Here is a 26,649-nt window from a genome sequence, read left to right on the forward strand (position 1 = left end):
CTGGCAACACTTCCAAAATCAAAATGTGGGACTGGTAGGAAAATGGATTTATTGTCACAACAGAACCCTATATTCAACTTTGTCAAAATAATATAGTCTCCTGGTTTTAAGACTATGTGATACACCACTGGTATATATACATATATATTTATATTATATAAAAGCCACCTATAATGAAATTGCTCCAGATCCTCTGCCAGAGTCTTCTGACCATGTCTTCATCATCCTCAAACATGAAAAAGTGTTAAGTTGATCAGACCAAAGCTTATCAGGACAAAACCCATAGCTTTTTTCTGAGAGTCTTATTTTGCTTTATTTTTCTTATTTAGCCCAGTTCCTACGATTAGTTGGAGGAGAGCAGATGGGAAACAGATACCCAGAAAAGCCAGGAGACACAGATCAAGTGGACTTCTTGAAATCCCAAATTTCCAGCAAGAAGATACTGGACTCTATGAGTGTGTAGCTGAAAATGTGAGAGGAAAAAATGTGGCACGAGGACAGCTGACGTTTTATGGTAAGCAGACTGTCTGCTTTCAGGGGGGTTTATTGTACCAAGTGCAATATGCAGTAAATATTTTGTGAGAAAGTAATTTGGGGGGGGGTGGTGTTTAAATTACTGTCTTTTACAAACAGCACATTTCAAAAAGGGTGTAATTTGAAATAAAACCTGTCTGAATGGTGCATATTAATTGAGAATCAGAGTTGGAACAACAGCACATTGCTGGAAGGACATTGGCATGGTAACGTGCAGAAAACACTTGGAAACGGTTCATTTGCCTTCTTGTGGCTGTGAGGGCAAAGCAGGTATTCTGGTGGAGCATTATCGTGGTTACAACTTGGGATTTGTTGTGTATGCACTGCCCCAGCTTGTGTTAATAAATGTTAATTGCTTATAACCAATTAAGGACTGCTTTCAAGAGGGGTCACTGGTTGCAAAGCCTCGCAAGTTGGGATTTAACCCTGTCAGAGCCAGCAGAGTGCTCCTCACCCGAAGTCTTTCTATACCTGCTGCTCTTACACTGAAATCACAGCTACTTATCTAGGCACCATAAAAATGTAAAACTTCAGCTTCATAGGCCTTTGGTGTTAAGTGGAAGTTGCATTAGTACCTCCAATCCTGATAGAAGTGTCTGCCCATCCCCAAATTCCTGCTGGAAACATCTCCGTCTTGCGAAGCAAACTAAATGCTTCCAGGAGATGGTACAAATGGGCTGTTGGTTTGGTTCTGTTTGATATTGTTTGGAGGGTAGAGGGCTGCAGGTTACGTACCCTGGAAGCAGGTGTGCAGAGACCTCCCCACAGTCATGAAAATCTTTGGTTTGTTGCTGCCCTGTTACCATATTCAGGAACATAATAGAGTGTCAATCTTTATCAATTACATGGAGAGGAATTCAGTGTTTTCACCCCCAAATGCTCCTGAGGGCCAAACTTCTGTCAGCAGGGAAGATTGGGTTGAACTCCAGAGATTAGAAGAATGTTTTTGATTTATAGTAAATTTGCTGCAGAAAAAGAGTTTGGGAAGTAACCCTCCTGGCAAAACTGATTGAATTTGGTGAGTAATGTAATTATTTCCTTTTAAAAAGGCATATATAGGGATGCTTTAAAATTGGAGATATTTCTAAAACACATTTCATTTAGAAATCAGAACTTTTGGGGCTTCCATTTCAAGTGAACACTTTGTAAAATCGAGTAAAATATAAAATGAGAAAACATTATAGAATTGAAATAGCAAGAACAAAGTGAAATCTTCCGTGTTAAGGAGAGAAGTTGGAGTTGCTTCAAACTGTTTTTTCTTTTTTTAATTAAAAGATTTGAAGATTTCTTTTTCTGCTTACCAAACAACGCATGTTTCTCCTGACTTTTCCCACATGGACAGTAAATGAAAAGACTCGTCAGTTGTATAGTTTTGCTCAACCCACGGTCAAAGCTGCCTTCCTTGCAAAGCAGTAAATCGAGCCTTTGGTATACTCCCACCATAGCATATATTAAGTTATGATCTAATTACTGTAATGAAGTTACCAGTCTGGATCCCATTGCTGGAGGACTGCAGATCCTACACAAAAGCTGCCACCATGGCTGGTGCTGGTTTTCACACTCAACGTGGCATTTCAGCAAAGAAGAAAAAGATTTTATGGGAAGAGGAGTGTCCTCCTCTGTGTGATGCTGGGAACTATCTTTACATCCACTTTTCTTCATGTGAGCAGAGGAGTTCCCTATGGAGAGGTGTTAGCCTGCCACCTCTGCTGGTTACTGCTTTTAAGGATAATTGACTAAAATATCATCCTTGTTGTCTTGAGGATGATGAGTTACTGGTTTATAAGTATTCAGTTTTCAAGGATAGCTTCTGTTTGCAGCCATTTAATACTGAAAACATTTCTCTTGAAAAAACCCACTTGTCTTCTGTAAGCTAGGCTCTGAAGTTTCACATGGCAGTGAAATTTTTTTAGGTAAAGCAAATTACTGTAAACATTTTATAGGGATAGTTGAAGCTGAAATAAATTTTCCTTAATCATTTTTCTTTCTAAAGCTGCGAAGTGTTTTGTCATTATTAAAACACAACTGTAATGTTGGCAGAGCTTTTCAGGTTGCTTTTGGTGGGTTGGGGCTGGTGCCTGGAGAAGGGAATGCTCCAGGGGATGTGATAACGGGTGGTCAGACGTGCCACCTAGGTGCAGTGACCTGCTCTGTCACGGCGCGTGCCCTGGAGATCGCCATCTGGCTCTAATGGCATGACTCCTTTAAACCCAGTTATCTGCCTCTTTGCATAGTGTAAAATAAAACATTAAATAAAGAAGAAAAAAAAAAATTAAATTCAGATTTGCCTGCTCGCTGTAGATAACCCAGTGTTGCCTCTGTTGTCAGCTTCTTTCAGTGCTCCTGGAAATTGTCAGGGTAGGTTGACTTTTGCTGTATTTCATTCTTGTATCAATGTTTATTTTTTCCTCTGTTAGCATATCAGTGACACTGAAGTTGTTTGACATTCTTGTTGCAGCAGGAAAGGTTAATTAAACGTGCAAGATCTGTTCTTCTTCCGTTTTCTGTGCTGTGAGCTCCTGCAACAGGCTGTGTTTTATTGCTCTCCAAAAGCATTTGTTCTGAGTGCTGTATGTCCTACTTGATAGATAGACCTTCATGATCGAAAACATGTTAATGTTAATGCAATTACAGTGACTTATACCTGTTTCCTTGACTATTATAACTCTGAACGACATATCACTTGTTTTCTTGCTGTAAGTCTCTTGTTCGGTCTTCCATTCCTAACCAGATACCACATACCTCAAATTAGCTCCTGAGAATTAGTAAATTAAACTGCAAAACCTCTTCTTTTCCACCCTCCTTTAGCAGTCATAAATGCCCATCATGCTGCGTTCCTGACTGCAGCTTCTTCCATGCAGACCCTGTGCCAGCTAAACCCCTGTGGCTGTGGCAGGTGAGGTCCCCAGTGTCGGCACGGCCGGAGCACGTCCCCGCCACGGCGCTGGCTGCACCGACACCACTGCTCCCCGTGCCTGCTCTTCCACTGAGCTTGGCAGCGAGGGTCCACCACACCGTCAGCTGTGTGTTTTGATCCGCAGCGTTTTGGAAGCACTCCCATTGACCTGATTCTATTTTTAATCTGGATGCTCATAAATTTTAAATTTCATAACCCTCCACGAGGGTGAGGTTTACACGCTGAACAAAAAGCAACAGCGACAATTTTTTGTTTTGGCAGAAGTACAGATTACTGGAGCTAGCTAATTTTAAAAGACATTGTCTTTTCATTCATAAAACCAGCAACAAGGAGGTGCTTATTTATTATCGTTGTGGTCATTGCTTCGTTCATGTTAACTGCCATTTCAGTCAGATCTTCCTTTATCAGACAGAGAGTTGCAACCCAGAGGTTGTTCTGAGTGTAGGATAAGAGGCAACAGGTAGATGCACAAGCAAAAGAAACCTATAAGGTGCTGCTGTGGCTGCTCATCCCTGTGCTCAAAGCCTTTCCCGCGCCAGACGAGCGCCTCACGCCCCTCTGCAGCTCTATGGTGGTTCTTTGGCTGGGTTCTCTCCTTGCTGTCCATTGTCAAAAGTCTCCGTACCACCACACCAGCATATTGCTCTCCTGGACTTTTTTTAAATATGAGTGTCTTTTTTCATGCAAAGTGTGAAATGAGATGATGTGCCAGTGCTTACTCCTTGGGCTCTGCTTCAGTATGCGTTTACACTTGCCTGTGTTGACTCTGTCTGATGAGACAGTGTGACATCTTGATGTCTGCCACCCCAATGACATGTAGAGTCTGACTGACAAAGAAGAGGAAAAATCGTTGCCGGTCAAGGTGGTCCAAATATCAGCATGTTTAATAGAACTGGTATTGACAGCACTAAGCAAGCAGCACTGGGGGAGGCAGGAGGCAGGGCTGCCAGCCTGGGGACGGGTACCCCACGACAGGCAAGGATGCTCGGGGCTGAGGAGCTGCGCCACCACTGGGAACGTTTGTCTGACAGAATTATGACCAAAATCATGCAGCTTGGCGTTGGGCTTTCCAGTAAGATCAACACTTTCTCTTGCATGGCCTGGAAGAGAGGGAAAATACCAAGTACGAAAATGGCTCCGTTTCAGCCGGCATGGGTGCAGGTGCTGACTTGGCATCACCTGTGTTGTTCCAGGGGCCTCCAGCATCTCTCTCACCTGACCTCCCTGCCTAGCACCTTGCTGGCAAGCCAAGGCAAGGAGGAAAAAAATTGCAGTTAAAATGGTATCTAAAAGTGTCAGCACAGCAGCATCCGCATTAACAGAGAGACAGACTTATTTGTATCTAATTACAGTTCTTTGCAGCATTTTGTAAGATATTCAACAGAAGCCATTTAATTGGCTGGACTGCTTTTCAGATTAAGTACTTCTCAAATCAAAGTCCCACCAGGAATTTATGCGTCTCCTTAATTTTGCAGTGAAAAGAGTCACCCTTTCATCAGTGGGCCTCTGTTTTATTTGTGCAAAATCTACTTTATGCCACTCTATAAAACAGCCTCAAATGTAAATCATATTATGCTCTTCATTATGGTCAGAGGTCTAAAAAGGAAATTTGCATAAGTTAAAATCAGGCAGTTGTGTGTCTCTACTCCATTTAGGTCCCAGATCACAAATAATTTGCTGAAAATTCAAAGCCACTTGAAATAAAATGAGTTTCTGGACTGATAAAAATACAGCAATATTCACATAAATAAGACAAGTTTATATTATTATTAATTACCATTTACATGCCTCACTAGAAAACACAGTTTGCTACCTGTTATGCAGATACGGTGCCAATTGATTTCTCACCATCAAGTATCTCCATGTTCATTTTAGTTAAAGTTCTCAAATCCTGTGTTGTTTCAGAATATTGTGCCAATTTAACACTTGGTTAACCGCCACTAAAACACTTGGCAGCACCCAAATCTGTCCTTCCAGAAAGGGGCAGTTGCCCTTGGGAGCAATCTCTGCACTGCTCAGTCTCGTCTGATTAAACTCACCCTGTGGAAAACCACTGCTCCAAGGGGGGAAGTCTTGACTCCCACTGGTGGAATATGTATTTTTGCAGACTTTAGTGCAAGAGAGAGTAACTATTGAGTTTTGAATAATTTGCTGCCTGAGAGACGTCTTGCACCTGGAAGAAATTTATACACAGAGAACAGGCATGTTTCTCCTCCACTTTTCCTTTTTCAAGGGATTGTTGGAAACCTGCTTATAGAGAAATCAATTTTTAGGAAGTTCAGAAAAAGTACTCTAATTATTATCATTTGGGCTTGGACAAATAGCTCTCCAGCAGGAGAAGCAAAACTAGAAATAGGTATGAGGAATGAAGTGAGAAGGCTACTCATAGAACACCCCCCACCTCCCTTACTCCCCTGGGTAGCTTCAGTCTAGAGCATCAGGGATAAAAAATAACTAAATGCCTGAGGACTGGTCTTTATAAACACTCCTGTAACACCTGTAGTCCTTTGGTGCCTGGGAAAACGGGGGAGAAAGCCATGTAATGGTGCAGAGTAGCTTATGGAACAGGAGGTAAATTAGAAGTAGGGACAATTCAGGTAATTTTTATCAGCTAGGTTAACTCCTTCAAATTTTCAGTGGAGGATGTGCACGGCTTTGAAATTGTATAGATTTCAAACAGTCCTTAACTGGCAGTAGAGGTCAGGAGGAAGGGATTAAGAGGAGGAAAGGAAGAGAAGAGGAAAAGTGATAATTTAAAGTCTGTTTTCCCGTTCCTGTGATCATTGGGAAGGATAACAAATTAGGGACATGCGGGGTTTGTTTACAGAAGCTATATCCCCATTTGGACCAGGATGACGCGTGTGCTTGTCTGCACAAACCTTACACACTGACTGCATTCTTTATTTTTAATTACGCATGCATTTTCCCCATCTGTTTTTCTTACTTCTTATGCTTGGCTTTCTGGTCTTTAGACTTTTCTGATCCTGGGCTCAGTCTCAATCTCCGTAGAATAGATATAGTAACGGACAAGTCATTCAGCCTTTCATCTGCCATTAATGATGAATTACACAGCCTGCACTAGGTCATCAGCTGCTATAAATTGGCTTACGAACACTGAAATCGATATACACCGACCGAGAATTGGATTCTGTATATGTATTAGTACCTCATTTGCTTTAGTCTTTTTGGTAGTTTTGAACTCACAAATGATTGCAAAGTCCTACAGATTTATTTCTGGTTTGTTTCTCACATTGCTCCCATAATTCTTTGGTTTTGTTACTCATTTCTGAGGTGATGCATCATCGCTGGCTGGGTCATTTCATTTTCAAATGCCTTTTAGGACATGATTTCTGGTCCAGCTTTCCAGTGCCTACTTTTGCCTTTCAATTTATTACAATGAAGGACAGATTCATTCTGGAATTTTTGGTCTTAGAGAAGTAAGAGTTTATTTGGGCATACTTTCCTAATCATCTGCTTTAAAATGCCCCATTTAGCATTGGTGAAGACTGGAAGGTGATCAAAGGTAAACAATTTTCTTTTCTAACTGCTGCCATCATTTTTCTTCCATCCACCTGAGTATAAATTCCAAACAGCTCTCATCACCTAGGAGGGGGCTATTTTTCTTTAAAGCTATCGTTATGCAAGAGTAATGCTTAGAAATATAAGCTTTTTCTTCCACTTTATAGATTTAACATAGGAATTTTTCTTGCTACTCAGATGAATTCTTAATCAGCTTCAATGTAATTTTTTTCTTTAGTACCAGATTTTTTTTCCTCCAGGATTTTTCCAAGGCCAGTAGTATCTAAGTACTCCAAACAGGGACAAAATATTTACAGACCCATCATATGAAAGAACTCATCTCTGGTCAGCACCACCGAAATGATCTGAAGGACTTTTACTAGAACACCACTACCAGTCACAAATTAAACCTTGTCATTATCTCAAATAATGTCGCTATACCAGAAAATGTTGTACGGTGGAACTGGTTTCATATCCTTATTTGAATTATTTTAATTATCGTGCTTGAAATCTTGTGTCACATTACCATGTCTCGGTATGATCCCCAATGGGAGGCTGTCAAATTTCATTATAGTATGGCAACTCTCATTTGGTGGCTCAAACATATTTGCTGTATGAACCAACCCCTGTGTATTATTCAAGATTAAGTCAAGAGCGTGCCTGCTATTCTCTGAAATGAACTGTTGAAAAGAGAGGTTGACCTAATTAGAAAAGTCTCCCAAAGAGCAGCAGAGAACGAAGCTCCTGTGAAACAAAAGACTCCTCCGGTTTTCACCAAGGTTTATTTTTTGACTTATTATGCTCATTCTGTAGTTGTCTGCATCATAAATGGCTTTAGGATAGAAAGTTTAACTGGTTAAAGTAACTGGAGGGGGTGAAGAGTGGTGCAAGGAGTGGTGCATAAGAGTGGTGCAAGGCAACCTCAGTGCAAGGTTGTGGCTTGAGGGTGCTGCACAAGAGTGAAATGAATATGGGAGGGGTGGCAGCTCCCAGTGCTTCCAGTATCACACGTTTACTCAGAGCAGGAGTTTAGATGTGCAACCCGCAAAGTACAGCAGAAAGACTAGACAGATAAAGTCTTTTGCTGCATTGGGTGAGAATTTTCTTTATTTGGGGCATCTGCGGTAAATACTGAATTTTCTTTCCTCCTCACACAGGAGTTATCTTTCTTGTTACGTATCAGACACTTACGTGTTATAGAGCGCACCTTACCTTTCATGGGTTTTCTTGCTTTACAGGTTACTTTCAGTTGTTTTGTCTGAATGTTTTTGTTTCCATGTGGGAAATCAGTAACAGTACTGAAAAAAAGGCAAATGGATCTGTGTGGTTTTCTAGAGCTCCTTTTTACAGTATCATAAGACTCTCTTCCAAATTATGAGTTAGATGCTGTTAGAATAGTAAATATGTAAATTCAAGAGTAATTTGCAAATATCCTTGAGCCACTGAACCCACTGCAGTTGCGCAGCGTGTCTCAGTTCAATGGAATTGTTCAAGTTCTTACTCCAGATGACAGAATTGACTTTCATCTTCCTATATTTAAAAGCGTTCCCTTTCATATCTCTTTAGATACAGATAATAAACAAGCTTAAAATATTACGGGGGGGGGACACGACAGAGATGTAAACACTGCTTGCCTTTCCTTTTCAGCTACTTCTTTTGCTTCTGCATTGTCATTATGTTCAAATCGCCTTTCTGCTTTTTTTTGCATGTCCCTTGGAGTTAGGATGCTATGCAAAATTCTTCAGCTTTCTTCTGTTTTGTAGACACTGTGAGAAGTGTGCAGCATGGTAGGTGTGGGATTAAGCACACATCTGTCACAGCCTGAACACAGTTTTAAAAGGCAGTCAGCTCTCTGAATTTGTATATCCAGCATCAGTCGTGGTAGACATACCAATATTTTGGGTATAATCATACCAACTGTATGTTGAACTTACAGTTTTGATATGACATATGTTCATTGATCATTTCATGCCTTTCTCTGACCCCCATCCCTATCCAAAGGAGATATATAAAGTTGTTACCTGTCTTTGAGTAATCTTAATTATTTTTTTTTATCTGATTACATGTGAAAAAGCATTAACCAGGTTCTTGGAGACCTCTGCTGGCAATATCTTCCTACTAAGTCTCTCAGATTTTCTTATGTCAGAATAGGGCAAATGACAACTAAAAAAATCTCAACTCACTCTCTTTTCTAAGGGGACTTTCTGAGAAGTATTGTAGGTATAACTAGACAGATGGGGTTTATGAAGGTAACAGAAGAACGTTGGAGATTTTTTATGGTCTTCAAAAACACATGGCAATTTTAGTAGAATTTGATTTGCATGTGGAGTCTGGTTAAAGTTAGGCTGTATTTAAAAATAAGCCGACAATCCACAAACTTTGATAAAAATATGTGACACAACTAAAAAAATAATCTCATAAGTGTCTGAAAACTGCCAGTGCCAGTTTTAAGCATATTCTACAAAAATGTATCTCAAATATCTGCTTTTGGACTTTCTAGGTTTGTTCAATGTCATTAATGCAATCATTGAGTCCAAAGATTTTTCATACACATAGAAGATCTTCCTATGGCAATAATTGTAGATACGGCCCTAATCTAGGAAAAAACTGAGAATTTGGACCTGAAGTAATGCCTATAAGCAAGGACGCCTAAATTACTGGAATAACCTTAATTTCAGTGCAGAGATAGTTATAAATTACAAGTTTTGAAGTTGGATGCTAACTTTTAGAGCTTTGAAGCCTAAGTCATATAGATCCTGAAGTAGAAAATGTCTCTGTTTAAAGGACCAGGGGTCTAACAGTGCTCTTTACTAGAATGGGGCAGCACGTGAACTGTTGCTTTATTTTTGCACAATGACCAGGATTGCTAAAGCTACTCTTTTTCATTAAGCGTTTTTATTAAAAATTAAAATGAAAACAGATTCTGATGTTGCATGTGCCACCTTCAGAAAACAGAACTGGACTCAAGCAAAAAGAAGTCTTTAGCAGTTATTAAGTATGTTATTAAATTCAGCTCTTAGATGTGCTAATAAAGAAAGAAGTGGCCATTTGCTTGCACCAGAGTGCATGCTATCGGTTACAGATCCAAGGCTTTATCCATTACTTCTGTGTTGCAGCTCAGCCCAACTGGATTCAGAAAATCAACGACGCACACGCAGCCATAGAGGAAAGCGTCGTCTGGGAATGCCGAGCGAGTGGGAGACCGAAGCCCTCGTACCGCTGGCTGAAGGACGGGGAGCCCCTGCTGCCCCAGGTACGCACCACTGGAGCCCTTCGCCAGGGCTGAGTGCTGCAAGCTCTGCAAGTGCTTTCATGCTCCGACAGCTTTTTCATCTCTGCTTGTTTTATTGCTTTTGCAATGGAAATAGAAAGGATGGCAGTGCTCTGAAATCCTGCCACTGTGTAAGCAATGCCTTGCCGTGCCTGGTGGGCACCTCTGGATGGCTTCAGGAGAGCTGCTGTTAGTGACAAGCAGGATACACGACAGCTCTCCCTGAAATGAAGGACCCAAGATAGAAACCTAAAGGTGGAAGAGACCCTTGTGAAGAGGAGGGAATGGCCAAAGGGGACTGTGGAACCTTCAGTCAGAAAATAATTGCCTGAATTAATTTGGGGTTTTAAATTTATGATGTTCAGGTGAACTTCAGCTGCTAATGAAACCTTAGCTTTTCTGCTGGCCTTTAATGGCGTTCCCACTCCTGCCACCCTGTGCAGGTGACCGGGAGCTGCCTAAAGAAGGGTGATGTGCAGGAGCTGGGGAAACGCACCCCCTCCCACTCCCATGTCTGTCCAGCCTCTCACTTGGAGTGTCATTGCTTACACAATCCCCTCCTGTTATAACCAGAAATTAAAACAAGTCACCAACGCATTGGTTTCACCACCAAAAACATTGGTTTCGTGGTAGCTGGCATTTTTTTCCCTTCACTTATCGTGAAAGAATATGGCAGCCCAGATTTGATCAAACCCTGATAGAGATTGCACAAACATTAAATTTCCACCCTACGGCCAAGTAGAAAGCCAATAGCTCTTTATATTACTATTTTTTTAAATGGTGAAACTCCTGGGGAGGGAGGAAACACTTTGCTGTACTTATTAAAATTGATAACACAAGCTCCATATCCTGAGGCTGACAAATGATACCCTGGTCTTTTGTTCCACAAACTAATTTTACTTGCTTCACGCTGGTCACTAGCAGATGGTCTTGTACTTAAATCACATTAGTGGCTGATATGAAGTAAAGGATCATTAAATTATTAACATCTATATTGTTTTCAGTAAACTACGGAGGATTTTAAGCATTTCTCTCTGTACTAGCTAAGATGGCAACCAGTCTTACTAGCCTTCATTGCTATATGTACTCATAATACCGTTGTTTTAAATGTTTTAAAGAGTACAGTTGGCTGTGATATGTTACTATGGAACAAAGTGCATTTTTTGATTCAAGTTTATCTACTTGAAAGGGAGATTAGTCTAAATGGTTTGGCTGTTAAATCAATGAGAAGTCAAGAGAGAGTCCTCCAATTTAAATTGCATTTACCAACTACTGTATTGGTTTTACCATTTAGTATCTAACCTGACATAAATTTAGCTGGCAGATGAATAGATTGGAGCATGCAAATTCTTCCCATTGCTGCTACTTTTTTTTGTCCACCTTGGTATAAAATATAACCCAACAACTTCTGGGTTTATGGTCCAAGGAGGGATCTCCTTATTTACTTTTTTGTTTACTGTTTCCTGCAGGGCAGAGTTCAGCTAGAGCAGGGCTCACTCACGATAACGAACGTCAGCCTGTCGGATGCCGGCATGTATCAGTGTGTAGCGGAAAACAGACATGGCATCATTTTTGCCAGTGCAGAACTGACCGTCATAGGTAAGTTTACGTTCCTGAATGATGCAAACTTTCCAAAACCAGTAAAGCCTTCACCCAAGCTGATTTTGCCAAGTTCAGCATCTGAAGCGGAAGTGCTACTGAGGATCTTTGACAAGTTGTTGTTTAAGACCTGAAATGAAAACTTGAGAAAGTGGGTAGACAGAGAACAGGGTTTTTTTTACTCAACCCATCTTCCCATATTCATCCAGGTGACTGAGCACAGGGAGCTGGCAAGCTCACTCAACCTCTTGCTGGTTAGAAATGTTGATAGAGAAATCAAAGTATTGCAGTTCAGAGCACCAGACAGTACCTGCTTGCTGATGGGTGCAGAGACTGGCTCTTGAAGGAATATTGAAAAACCACTTGTCTGAATGGGCCTTTCACTGTTCTAATGGCAATTGTAATGCTCCTGTCCCAAACCCTCACCAAGAAAAGCAATTTCTGCCCCACCTGTTCCATGTACATCTCCTCCACTCGTTGCAGTTAGTATCAGGAGAAGCTCCTGTGAATCCAGGTGGTTAAATACCTGTTGAGAGGGAATAGAAATTACAAAGCCAGGCTCTTCTCAGTGGTGCCCAGTGCTAGGACAAAAGGCAATGGGCACAAACTGAAACATGGAAATGCCATTTAAATATAAGAAAAACTTCCTTGCTATAACACTAGAACAGGTTACCCATAGAGATTGTGGCATCTCTATCCTTAGAGATACTCAACATCCAACTGAGCAGCCCCTGCTTGAGCAGAGGTGGGACAGGATCGTGTCCAGAGGTCCCTGCTAGCCTCAGCTGTCCCCCGAGTCTGTACCTCACTCAAAAATGTTGCTCTTGTACGAGTGGCAGGCCTGGCAACCAGTATGTCAGCATACATATGTAGTTTCAAAGGATTAAATAGAATTCATGATTACAAAACAGTGGTTTAGTTGTTTTCAAAGTGAATGTTCAATAGCATCATTCCCCACTTCATCCTGAAGAACAAAGCATGAGGTCTTTTCTGATTATGGCATTTTCAATTATCAGTCATTTTTTATCAGCAGCGATAGATGCCTGCACAGAAGAAAAATTAATTTGAAAGATTGTCAGTGTTGCTGTTAAAGAAAAGTACAATAATGCTCAATAAATTAGACTTCACAATGCTAAGATTTATTGGACATGTTACTGCGTGAAAGAAATCGAAATAAACCCACTGATGCTTTTCCTGTCTATTCAAAACGCTGGTAAAAAAAGAGCCTCTGGGAGAAAGGCAGATCCTCTCAGAAGACAGAGGCTTCGCCCTTGTCGGTGGGTACCTCCAGTGCCTGCCTGTGCCCAGCACCCTGCAACACCTGGGGCCAACCTCGTGTCTGCGCAAAAAGTGGAGACCTTAGAGACCCTGCTCTCAAAAACCTGCCAGATAACTTGTGTTTGGCTGACTTCTCATTTGGGTTGTGCAATCTTGCTTCTGTATGTCACGTGAAAAGTACCGGAATGTGCGCTGCAGAATAATTTCTATGGATCTGTGATGTAATTTGGCATATATTTAAACAAAACCAGCATGTTTTCCTTTTCACCAGAGTTTTCGAAGGAGGTAAATATTCTGAGCTCTCACTGAGAAATATTAGCTTTTAAACAGATCTTTCTGAATATAAAAATGGTTATTTTAAAAGGTCCTGAAGTTAAGCACTTGAAGTGATTAAACACCACTAATAGCAAGTGAGACGTAGCAAAGTTAAGTGAAAAGGAGAAATGGAAAATTACAGTCAGAGCTTTTCTCAGAGTGATTCTTCTCTATTTTTGTTGCCAGTTATATTGCCTGGAGTCTTCAGCTAAAACCAGCATCCTGTTGTGCTGGGCATTGTAAAAATATATAGTAAGATGCAGTCATTGCCTTGAAGAATTTTCAGGCTAAGTGTTAAAAAAAAGATTTTAAAGTTAAGGGTGGGCCTAGAGTGAAAAAAAAAAAAAAAAAAAGTCATTAAAATCCTCATTTTACAAACAAGGGAAGCTGTGGTAGTGCTGAGAACTGAGCCCAGAGTTTCTAAATGTCAGATGACAACATTTTGAATGTCACAGAATAAAACCCATGCCGTGCAACTCCTCCACCTCATGCAGGACTGAGAAGGAAGTAGCAAATGACTTGCAAAAAAACCCAGTCTAAACTGTTCGTTACAGAGATGGAAATAGTAGGATTATTCAAAAATCTATTTTGCTCATAAATTTTGGACAATCATCTGAGAAATTATTTCCAGATGTGATAATGATTTAATTATGAAAATACGATATAAATAATAATCCGTCTCGTTCTGAATGCATTGGTGGGAAGTTGTCCTCAGGATGCCTCCTTTAATTTTGAAATGTTTTACATAGCCAGTGTTGGGTTTTAGATGGCTCTTTTATAGTCTTTAATAATGACGTGTCTTCCTCTATGCTAAAATGGAGTCAGCCGTCTATGATTAGACATAGAAGACAAGTCAGCTCAGAGATTAGTGAACTCTGATTCATGAAAGTAGAAGACGAGTTCTATTCGATCATAAAGCCCATCCCGTTATCAGTGTAGGATTATGTTTTATTCAACTCTTTTGTGGCAGGAACAATATCCAGAAGAATTGAGGCAGATGAGGTGCCCTAAGTAACGAATTTGCTTTCTGTATCACACAGCAGGTTTTTGTCTCCCAGCTGCTTCAGGTGAGCTTTAGATCATTTTATGGAGCATCAAGAAGATGCAATGCATGGTGATCTAAACTCTCCTCTCCCAGGGTGCAGCAAGAAAGTAAGTTGAGGAAAATGCTGTAAGCTTAGGGAATACAGTGCTGGTGCAGGACGCGCAGGGTGCAGGCACGCAGCCAGCAAAGAGATGGGGAGAATTAGAGGGGACTGGGCAGTTTGCTGCCACGGATCTGTCAGAAAGCAAGCTCCTGTCAGCAAAGACATAGTGAGCAGGGCAAGAGTTGTTCACAGAACCCTTAAGCTGCCTCACCTGTTTGCTCTGAGCTTTCTGTATTGAAAAAATTAATTGTCTCACTTGATATAAATAAAACCTTCTGGTCGTCTTTGGGGAGTTCACTACCAGAGCCAGTCTGGAGGCAGTCGGCTCAAAGCTCCGCCTGTCACCAGGTCCCATCAAATAAATCATTAAAAATCTTTTGAGGCAGGAATCAGATGCCAAACTATCTCCTCCCTTCCCAGCATGCCTTACAACCAGGTTGCAGACTGTCTGCAGGGCTTTGGTGGTTGCTTGAATGAATTTCTGACTGTTTTTCACAAAACAGAAGTGTATGCCTTGGAGGGAAAAGATTCAAGAGTGACTTGTACCCTGGTGCCTACTTAAGTCCTGCCTTGTTTTGCTTTGTTCAAGACCTGGCTGTATCAAGGTCTCCCACCTTTATAGCATTAAAATAAAAGAGCCATTTTATGAAACAGTTATGAATATAAAGCATAAAAATATAAACTTTTCTGGAAATACTAACATTTCTGATTAATTACACGGATTCTGTATTTGTGACAATTTTCCTGTATGCTGTTGCTCTGCACATAGCCATGTTTGACAAAGTGATGATCATGCTGTTTTGACACAAAAAAAAGGCAATACATTAATACAGTTCGTGCATGTGTAGTTCTTAGGGGCGCTGCCACGAATAAGATGTGTGACACTGGGTTTCTGCTGCCTGCTGAGGTTACTGGTTTCTCAGGTTTGTAGCTGAACATGCATTTCTAAACAAGTCAAGAGCTGATGAATTCAGGTGTCTGTTTGCCCCACCCATATATGCACATAGTTCATAAAAGTCAGACCATTTAGGAATTGCAGGTGAGAAACAGCTCTGGAATATTGTAATGTTCAAAAGAGCCTGACTGTTATTTTCAGAGGGAATTCTGATGTAGTTTTTCTTTTTTTTTTTTCTTTCAGCCATTGGTCCAGACTTTTCCAAAACACTCTTGAAAAAGTTAACTCTTGTTAAAGTGGGTGGTGAAGTAATCATTGAGTGTAAGCCGAAAGCTTCCCCCAGACCTACTTATTCTTGGAAGAAAGGAAAAGACATCCTAAGAGAAAATGAGAGGTAATGTCTTAAAGTAACCATTTCTTTCATTAGCTTGCTCCAACCCAGGGGCTTTCAGCAATGAAAGCCAAATTTGTCATTTATAGCTTCCCAAGATTGACTTGCAAATAAATTTGAAAACAGCTAGTGTTCAATCTCAAGGAGCTGGGGGTGAGATTTCTATTCACATTGTGTTCATCCCAGTCTCTGTGTACTATTAAAGCATCCCTGCCAAGAAGGTGATAAAGATACGTTCTAAAAAGCAAATATTTGCCTCCGCATTGCTCTAAATAGCCATTATTTTTAAAAAACTTTCCCAGGAGATAAAACCCTCCACTGCAAATTACACTGCTCTGGTACATTACTCAATGTCCCACAGACAGGAATTATTTGAGGTCAGTAATTAATTTGGCAGTCCTAACACCTGACTTGGAGGAGGCTTTTTCAGACTGCCCAATTCATTTTTTTTCTTTTTCTTTTTTTTTTTTAAATCGAAAGGAGAGCAGCAGTAAAAAGTAGGAGGCTATCTTTACGTTGCATGCATGGTTTTGCAGTAATTTTTAATTGACTCCGTACAGGTATGATTGTGTTACCTGTCCTGCTTGCACAGAGCCTGAGAGCAGGACCCAGAGAGCTGTCCTTGACAGTCCTCCAAAATATGATGCCCCAGTAGGATTGATGGGAAAAATCCCATCCTGTTAGTAAGGGTCAAAAACCAGAAAGTACAGGAAATTGTCATTTTTAAGAGCTTAAACCTGTTAGAGCTGTGCTTTTATTTTGGAAAGTCTAGTCTTGTTCCACTCAACCTGCCTGCTTGTAGTGTACGTTGAAATGTATACTATGGTATTGTATAAAAGTATGCAAAAAGCTATAGTTCATTTTGAGCCCAATGAATAAAATAACAACCTATTTCTGACTTATTTATCTCCGGTTACAAAGTTATCATCTATGCGCCATCTGGCTTCACCTCTTGGGATAAAAAGAGTTGGGTGACCAATTGCGCAGAGCCTCCTCTAGCAGCCAGGGTCCAAAGCTGTGCGAGGTCAAAGCTGTAACAGATCAAGGTGTATTGATTTTTAAAACTAAGATAGTTTGCTCTTCTGGTGAAGATTGTGCAAAGGATGGGAAGTATTAATTACTGGAAGATTTGGAGTGTCAGCCTCACGAGGTCCCATCCGCCTCCCCGTCCGCGCTGGCACAGTCTGTAGCTGAAATGTGCTGTTTCCTCGGATGCTGTTCTCCTAGGCATGGCACAGTTCTTTCTCCTCGTTTTATTTCAGGAGCAAGAGAGGAAGCATTAGTTTATTTGAGCAAAGTCTTAGGGAAGGAAAGAAACGTGTGCACTGTGTTTCTTGCTTGGCCACTGCTGTACAATGCTGAGAACAAAGTGATTTTATTTTCTTTTTAGCACTACTCTCTCATTTGCAAACTTACCTAAAAGTTGGATACTGTAATATGGCAGAAACCCCCGGGTCCTGATTTCCCAAGGGAATGTAGCTCATGCACATGTGAAATGCTGGGGTTTCAGCCCCGAGCCCCAAATTAAGGTTGACATATGGGTGATTCCCACAGCCCTTCACAAAGGGGGGGTGAGTTTGCCTTTGGGCTTCCCTCCAGGGTGGGGCCGGCCTTGCAGGGAGAGCCGTTGGGTAAATGACCCCAGGTGTCCTGCATTAAGTAACCCAAGGTCAGGTGTCCCACTTGGGGATAAAAGCTGGGACCACTTGCAGGAGGGGCAGTGTCTGTCTGTGAGGTGGGTGCCCTGTGCAGAGTTCCCTGCTGGGGAAGGACCTCCTGCCTCCCTGGGACTGAGCTCCACTCAGGTCTGGCCTTTGTAAACGCGGGCTGTGTAGAGATTCAGTGTGTGGCTTCCTTGGTCTCATGTGTTTGGCTTGTTGACTCGGTTGTTTCCTGTCCCTTCTATGGGAGGCTGCATGTCCCCATTTATTCCACCCACTGTTAGTTGTGCGGTGTCGTTGTTGGGGTCAGTGGGATTGATGTCGATTATGTATAATCTGATTGACTTGTTTGTACCCCCAGCACTCACCCATGTACTGACCCTTTTGTATCAAATACAATTTGGTTATTGGTTCATCTTTATGCGGGCTGTGTCCTTTATGCTAAGCCTGGTAATTGGCAAAACAACTGGTAGCATAAGGCGAGGTGGTAGCTAGGGTTGCCTGCGTGTTTATTTCCCAAATAAGTTTTGAACCGGTTATTTGAACTGGCTGTAGAAGTTTCAGTTGGCTTCCACCAAGGTTAAGAGAGGAAGAAATACACCACAAAACCAGCATTTTTCTTCAGAGTTTTGTGAAGATAGGCAACTGGGAAAAGGAGACACTTGTTTCCTCTCAGTGACACTCTCACCTGCAGTGGTACCATGGTGGACATGAGGGAGTCCACACCAGAACACCCTGAAGGGTGCACATGTGTGTAAGGAGGGTAAGGCTGTACCTACAGTGTTTTCCTGACTGACCTTGTCCAGAGGTATATAGGCAAGAGGCAGGTATAGTCATAAAAACCTGCTAAATAGTATATACCCTGCTGTCTGCCGGTTGCAGTCCCCGTGCCCCGGCAGACTTTAGGCTGGGAGGATGGGTTGTGAGTGTAGCACAGTCCTCTGAGCAGCTCGGTGTTGAGCTGCAATACAAACCGCAGCAAGGCTGAGGTGTTGGTGCTGATGGAAGCAGAATGCTCACTGCCATGCTCCTCCTGCTCCTGCTGAGCATGCTGCACTGGAACCGGGAGCCTCCCACCCGGGCAACAAGCCCTGGATGGTAAACCAGACGTGAAATGTGCCCAAGCAGGTGTGAAATTTTCTACTACTTCGGCCCAGGGGTTTTTCCACCAGCCAAAACATCCAGCGGGGCCTATCTGGCAAAATGTCTTAATGAACACTGCTCCATTGACTTGGCAGTTGGACCTATTTAGTTCTCATACGCAGTGGCTGTGTCTCCCGTGGGGACAAGGGTGTTGAATCCTTGCCGTTGCCTTTATTAACCACACCATCCTTGGAGTTTGTACCTGGAGACTGTGTGAAATGTGCAATTAGGAAATTACATCGTCTTGCATGATCATAGCATTGTTCAGCAGTGCTTTCTGACTTCATGGGCAGGAGAGGCCAAATGTCTGGTTCTCTGCTTAACATTGCTGCATTTCTGGTTTCTTCACTTGCTGAAATGTTATCTCCTTCGTGCCGTCCCAGGGGACAGCAGCATTGACTGGAGTCTAGTTCTAGTACCTTCTACACCCACACTTATGCGTGGGCTTCAAACAAGAGCTTTCTTGGCTGTTGAAAAAAATCTGTTGAAATATAGGAAGGAAGATGCCAAGAAAAGCTGTTGCTGAAATCTCTTCATCTAGGGCAGAAAACAGAACTTTTAGACAGGCGTGGGAGAAGAAACTTAAATGAAATCTCTGGTTAAACTGACGTTAGAGAGTCCTTTGAGTTTGAGAGGCACCTGAACATCTGGATACTTCCCCAAACTGAACTTGATCATGTGAAGGTTAATCAATATAGATGGTCCTTCCAGTTCCAGGTGGAGTTAAAAACAACGTTAATGTGTCAGCCCTTGCTTTGAATTCTGATGTACAGCCTGACGGCTACCATGGCAATCGCTCAAGCATTTCTCCTGGGACTTGTGTGACTTTTCAGATGGAGTGTAATGCTAGGGACTCCTTGCTGCAGACAGGAATAGCGTGCATCAGATTTTGCTGCCGAGACTCTTGCTCAGGAGGCTACTGCTGTCCAGGATGCAAAACTAAGTGTGGTATTCAGCGTTTGCCCAGAGAGCAGTGACTACCATGGGGGAAAAAAAAAAAAAGAGCTTTATTGTTTTAGGTTTCATATTCTTCTCTGGAGGCTGAGGTAGTGTGCACTGCACCCCTAATGAATAACATGCCCTGAAGGTATCTCTTACTGGTGGTTGAGAACTGTGGAATTGCGTTATTAGAAATTCTGCCTTGGGGTACAATTATATTATTGCAGTCATTAAAGGCAGTTCATCTCCATAATAATGGAAATCCTGCCTTGGAGGCCTAACTGAGTCAAAATAATGTTAGTAGCCTGACTCCAGAAGGTAAATGTTATATAGAAACAGATATAGATACATTGCAAATGCTGCTTGAAAATAAAGACTATTTCTATATAGGTAAAGATACAGAGATAATTTTCTGTCCTTGATCTTCCCTTCAGATTTCAGTGCAAAACAGCTGTTCCCCTCTGTGGGAAAGGTCTTCAGTCCTATTAAAGCCACTCTGTACAAATCAGCCTCACAGGGCCACTGGTAGAGTAAGAGAAGGTGAGTCTGCTGCCTACCACAGTATCTCCCACCTTTCACACCACTGGGACAGGAGACTTCACTAAAGTACACCTACCCTATAGGAAACCTTCACTCAAGGAGCAGGGGATACCTTTAAGATAGGAATGGTCACCATGCAGGCTACATCACCAGGCAGGCAGTACTATGTAAGTAGTGTTTAGGACCCACTTGCCCCAGCACACTTCTTAGGCAGAAGTCATTTTACCCTTTCAAGATACACTCTTACGCATATAACCTGGAAGTTTGAGCCAGTTGTCGGGATCTGCAGCTGGCAAGGAGTTGTTTCAACAAGCCAACAAGCTGTGGGAACTCAAGGTGGAAGTGGTATCTTCTGGTCATTGCAAAACTGCAGTGGCATCTTTGGGATGTGCCAGATTGTTCATCAGAGAGAAAGATTTGAGTTCAGAATGCTTTCCACTTCACCATTTGGTTCCCCTGTTTTTATATCTCCAGATATGTTTAACCTTCAATCTCTCTATTCTGACTCACAATAGGAGAAAAGCGATTTTGGAGAGCTGGGATCCCATTACATAGGTTCTTTTCTGACATCCAAACTAAATCAGTGTGACTCAGAGGTGATACTGGACTTAAGCCTGTGAGATCAAGATGCAGAGTGTTACTGCCCAGCTGCCTGAGGAGGGCTGGCATTCAAAACCAGGCAAAACTCCTTGAGTGAGGAGTGCATGGACTGTAGAGCCAGGACTTACAGTGTTTATTTAAATCTCGGTGTCACTTTGGTCTTCATCTTCTGTCTTCATCCCCCTGATTTTATGAAATAACGTTGTCAGTGTCAAGTGAGTGGCTATAAAATCTATGGCACCATACAGATAGGATATAGGCACAATAGAAGCGTTATATACAGAAACATGGTTTTCTGGCACTATTACACTACGCGAAAGACAAATGATTCGAACTGTGCCTATACTTTGCTCCAAAGCTGTCTCAGAAACCAAATCAATCATTCCTAGATATCGGTGGGAGTTACAGAGGTAGAGGGTAATTTTACGTAAGATTTACCAATATAAAACAGAAATCCATACTTACCCACAAGTTTGGAAAAACTTCCTTAGTAATTGATGACCCCTGTGAAAACACTGAAGCGAATGAAAGCAAGTCCTTAATGGAGGACTTTCTTTTAAACTCCTGAAAGCCAAGCATGGACTCCTAAAGCCAAGCATTTTCCAGTCTGCAGTATTTCCCATTAGTGACAATTATTTCCTGGCATTACGTTGTATATATTCATTGGCAGGAGTAGGAGGGGGAGTCAGGGCAGTCAGATTGTTCTTGCAGGATTTTGTTAATCCTCTCATAATAATTCAATTACATCTAATGCAACAACGTTAGATAAATTTGTTGCTGAGACTAGTGCTTTAAAACCTTTATTTTCAGGTGATCTTATCACAGAAACCTTTCAATTTCTTCATAATTACGGCACGGCTCCCACAGAGAACTGCGCTTGGTTGTGAGTGTGAGCGGCTCATCCTCACGGTGGTGGAAATCAGAAGTCACTGTAGTCGCTGGCTCATTCGTTCAGATTTCCTGGGTGCAGGAGGGAGAATTAGGCTGTGCGTGATTAGAGACAAATCCTGGATCTACGCAGAACGCTGCCAGCTGAAATTAAAATAAGCCTCTGTCACAGCTGCTCCCGTGCTCTGAACCGTTCGAGGAAGGTCCTGCAATGGAACTGTAATTCTCTTTTGAACTATAGATCCGGAAGCATTTTTAAAATAATTTAAACCAGTTAATTCAGCAGTTAATTTAAGCCAGTTCATTTTAAAACAATTAAATCTCTCAATTTTCATATTTTTTTCCATACCTCACAAAAAACCTCATTGCACAAAAAACCATCGTTGCAGCCCAACAAACCTGCAGGTGCTGACATGTAGGTGCACAGTGTCCAAGGGCTTGACTGTGGGAGTGCTGGGGTTTAACGTTAGAACTGAGACTGATCCTGTGATCTGCACCCACAAACTGGGGTATTTTGTCACTTGGTTGCACAGATTGAACTGTCTTTTAATAATTTACCACCAAAGGCCATTTTGTTAGAGTATCTTAAGAAAGTATCTCATGGAATTGGTCAAGGGATATATTTTGTGTTGGCATGGAATAATTTTGCTGGAGTAGCATTTGAAGGGGCTGTTAGGTGCTGGTTTGTAATGCAAGATTTACATCACTCTTCTTGCAAGTCTTTCCTCTTTTCTCAGATGCTTGGCTTTGACTTACAGAAATGACTTTAATTTACATGCAATAATGGTAATAATTACATGTATTTATTTCTGACAGAGTGTTTCATACTAGATATCAGTCTCTCAGACAGACTTATTGTAATTTCCCAGAACTGTTTGTATGGTTCAAGAGCAAAGGAGGGAGATGGCAAGTTTCAGTCTCTCTCTACCATGGCTCCCTGCTGCATTCCTCCTTGCTTGCTTCCCAAGCGTAGACCAAGACAGCATTTATTTAGGGAAATACTGTTTTTCTGCCGGTCTTGTGGTCTCTAACCAGCCATCTGCTGGTGTATTGATTAGCCAAAGCATGGGGACAGGCCGTGGTGCTGCCCCAGGGTGAGCCATTTAGGTCTGGGCTAAGTGCTGGCTCTAGCGGCTGCCCTGTGTTCAGGAGCCCTTCTCCAGGTGCTTTGGGCATCGCTGCGAGGAGGGGAGTGGGGCTGGCAGGCAGTGTTGTCAGCTATCTCATGCACTTGGTAAGAGCTTGTACACATCAAAATCTAATGTGTATTCCCTTGAAATAGTGAATATTTAAAATATGTACATGGTCTTCATTCCTAATGTTCTTCTAAAGCTATTGGAAGTCACATTTACCCTGCTACCAGACATGTATTTAGTCTAGGACAGGAAAATAATTGTACTTTTAAGCCTCAAAACAAATTGCTCTTCTCCTGTTCTTGTTCATGTAAAGCCCTTACATCATTAGAGCTGTTTCTTTTCCATGAATATACAGTGCATGCATTGTTTATACAGTTTAATTGTAAGGAAGGAAATTCATGAAAAACAAATGATGTTCTGTGCTGGTAGCAAAAAATATGAAAGTGTCCAATTAAACAGCCACTCACTAGGACTTGTATAATAGCAACATCTGTTACCTTAATTAAACAAGTTTCTGTATAAAGGGACCCTCGTACTGCACTTTGTTAGAGCAGGATCTGACCTAGATACTCCAGACATGCTCACTATCTTCATGGAAATTTTCCCAGTTGGTCCCATTATCTTGCAGTCTTGACAAGCTTCATGATATATGAGCACACTCTTGCACACACAAAGCCATGCTGCTTAAAGCAGGAAGATTTTTAATATTTTTTTTTTTTAGATGAAGACCAATAAAAGCACAGAAATGCAGCATATAGTGGCATTTACCCATTGAGTTCAGTCACAGCAGCATTTGGAAGTGTAAAGAGTACCTCATGAACTTGGACCTTGTCAAATCACATTCAGGAGAGAGAACTGCGCTTCCAGAAAGTGCTCACAATTCATTTTTGAAAGTTTATGTGCTTCAGGGTTCAAGTAATTTAGGTCCAGATATTTTCCAGGTATTTGGTTACTGCTCTCCACCGTAGTCTACAGTCAGAGCAGATCTAGAAGGGTAAGTTCAGTTTTAGAAATTCTGGTGCCTTGGTAACTTCTGACAAGAAGATGAGGACTTGAGACTGAGAAGGAGCAGTGGGAGTCCAATGAGGGCTTTGTACTCGTCCGCAGTCAAAAACCCAACGAGAGCTGCCCAAAATCCCACCCTCATCGGAAGAAGGTGCCGTCTGCTGCTCGGGGCCCACCAGGAAGATCCGGAGCCCCGTGCTTGGGGCTGTAGAACACCAGGCAGCTGTAGCTGAAAGGCCTCTTAGATATGTTAATGCACAGCTGTGCCTGCAGGCTTATTAATATGGACAGTGAACGTTGATTTGTTCATAAAGAAGAACACTGCCCCATGCAGGCGCTGCCAGCTGCTTGGGAGAGGAAGCTGAAGTCCCGCTCTGGGGAAAGCCAAGCTTCTTCATCCTGTCCTTGGTGCCCAGGCTGGCACAAAGTCAGTGGGAGTCACAGGGTAAAGCCCAAAGCAGCAACCTCTCCTCCCGGTGGCTGGAGTGATGGTGGCCAAGGAAAAGCAGAAAGCTCTCACCTAATTTTTGTTGTTGTCTTCTGCACTTCAACACTTTCAGAAATACTTTTCTCTCTCAAAGAAGTTAGCCGTGGTTTTCTCGAGAGTTCCCATCCTAAGGACCTCCTCACTAGGGTTGTTGGTTTACAGACTCCTCAGGTATTATTTTTGTAATAGGAATTATAACACATTCGCTTCAATGCTATGACATTTTGAGAAGAAAAAATTGTGAAGTCAGACAAGAAAAGAAAGGCTTTTCTCTTTATTCTTTCAGTGTGTCTTGAGTTTAAAAAGTTGTATAAATTCCAATTTTGTATTTGTTGCCGCCTCAAACTTCCTAATTAGTGGTTAATTACCGTAAACAGCCAGAAAGAAAATGGCAATAGGACAGACATCACATCTTTCCTAGTCTGGTGCCAAGGTACAAACCATGGTAATATTTTTATACTGATTATTTGAGAGATGAATTGCCAGCAGCAGCTTTTGGACACGCAGTCTAGTGACACTTCAGCAGAAAATAAAACCTCAAAGGATGCTTCCTATCATTGTTTTGCATTAATTGTGTTGACTGTCTTTTTCTTAAATAAAGCACCTGTGCAATTTCTTTAAGGCAGACAGGTAACCAAACCATCAATTACTTGTCGGGTTTTCATTACATCCTGCCTAGGCAAAATGAAAAATGACACCCTGCAAATAGCTTTTTGAAGTTTGAATTGACAATGAAGCATTCATCTTAGTTTTCAGAGACAATGGCAGAAGATGGCTCTACTTCATTGGAACATCTGAAATAACCGGCATGTCAACTCACTTCAACCAATTTTCTGCAAAAACAGAACTAAAATGAACCGGGAAACCACTTGATTCAATGGTCAGAGGTCTTGGAAAGCAGTCATTCTAGGCTTGATGGCCTTGTCTTCATGGACTGTTTGTTTCCCAGCAGAAACTGGTTTTAGCTCTGTGTTGTTCTGGAAGGTCACAATATGTTTTAACATAAGCTCGCATGAATGTGGGTCTGTCAACTCGTCACTAAACACTTCTAGTTTAGTGTGTGCTAACAGTAAAAACCACTGATTTGTGTGATAGCAAATCCGCTGGTGAAAACCAGTCACTTTTGCCTTAGCTCTGTTAGAAGTCGGTCACTGGCTTTTCCTTGCTGCTTAAGGATAGTTACATGGATTTGTTTTCTTTGTGTGTATCTGGCAAAGATAATAAATCCTGTTGCCTTTGTAGTTCAAGATATCTATCATATGCTTGTATGCATAACCCTCTAACTGGCCTCTCCACAAAGCTTAGCTGTCCATCTGTTGTGCTTTAGCGGGTCTCTGATGATTGAACCTCTCTGCAGCATTGATAATAAGTCAGTGACCCAAGTTCATTCTTGCTTTGTCTTTTCCCTCTGCTCTTCAGCAAATATTTGTAGCAAAAGGTGATCTGAGGACGGTTAGAAAGTATCTGGAATCCAGATTCGGTACCGTTTTATTTTGTATGTGTAAAGAAATTAGGCTGATCCCTAAAATTTGCAAGTTCATTTATCTGTTCTTGTAGAGCTAGGAAATAATTTCTATAACCAGCCACAAATTGTTGTTGAGCGTACCTGAGATGCTGATGAATCCCAATCTGCGCCAAGTTTCAGCTGGTGTTCCAGGAATGAGACTCTCTCATACCTCGACAGTCTCCTGTAACATCAGCAATCTGTTCCTGTTTTCCCAGCAGATTATTTTCAGCATGGTATTATTGTAGCACTCAGTGATACACATGTAGGACATCATTGCTGCCGCTGCAGCTGGAACAAGCTTGCGACCACAACCAAGCCGTGGTTTGATCAGACTCGCAGTGACCTAAGTTATCTAGAGAAGCCAACGGGCTTTTACCCTGGGGCTTGTGTATTAATTTCAAAAGTAGAGCCTGGCTTGCAGAGGCAGGCACAAGGAGAGGATGAAACATCCAAAGGCATCAGGCCTCTACACATCCTTAAAAGAAATGCTGTCACTCACTGTGTACTGTTAAACAGCTGCTGCTTTTCCTGCTTGAGGTGTCTCATCTTTATGATTATTAAATTCATCTCTAGGTACCATGTATACAGCTACACACTATTTCTCCCTCTTTGTAAAGACGCCCCAGGAAAGAGCGAGTTCCTCCCTGCAGTGCTGTTGTGTTGGAGGCAGCAGGATATGGCTTCCAGCAGTGAGGAAGGTTTCTCTCTGTTGTGAACACAAGCTGCAGCCAACGCTTTCAAAAATAAATGCCTGCAATTAGTCTCCTAAATGCAATTCGAAATTGATGAGTAGTTCATACTTGTCCTCCAGTTGAAGAAAATAGTAATAATGATTTCAGTAAGACTGTAGCATTTTGAAGGAAAAAATTATTATCA

The 26,649-nt window shown here is 41.8% G+C and overlaps 1 protein-coding gene across 4 annotated transcripts in view; it reads left to right on the forward strand.

Annotated features, from left to right (window-relative positions):
• Nucleotides 1-26,649, forward strand: part of CNTN4 (contactin 4) — a 299,396-nt gene that overhangs the window by 222,670 nt on the left and 50,077 nt on the right. For all 4 annotated transcript variants that reach the window (XM_026857402.1, XM_026857405.1, XM_026857404.1 and 1 more), the window contains exons 8-11: nt 330-514; nt 10,087-10,223; nt 11,711-11,840; nt 15,720-15,870. In XM_026857402.1, the coding sequence (XP_026713203.1) occupies nt 330-514; nt 10,087-10,223; nt 11,711-11,840; nt 15,720-15,870 (603 nt within the window). The remainder of the gene's footprint in view (nt 1-329; nt 515-10,086; nt 10,224-11,710; nt 11,841-15,719; nt 15,871-26,649) is intronic.

The sequence above is a fragment of the Athene cunicularia genome (genome assembly GCF_003259725.1).
Source record: "Athene cunicularia isolate RWA chromosome 12 unlocalized genomic scaffold, athCun1 chr12_part1, whole genome shotgun sequence".
In the NCBI taxonomy this organism is placed as follows: domain Eukaryota; kingdom Metazoa; phylum Chordata; class Aves; order Strigiformes; family Strigidae; genus Athene; species Athene cunicularia.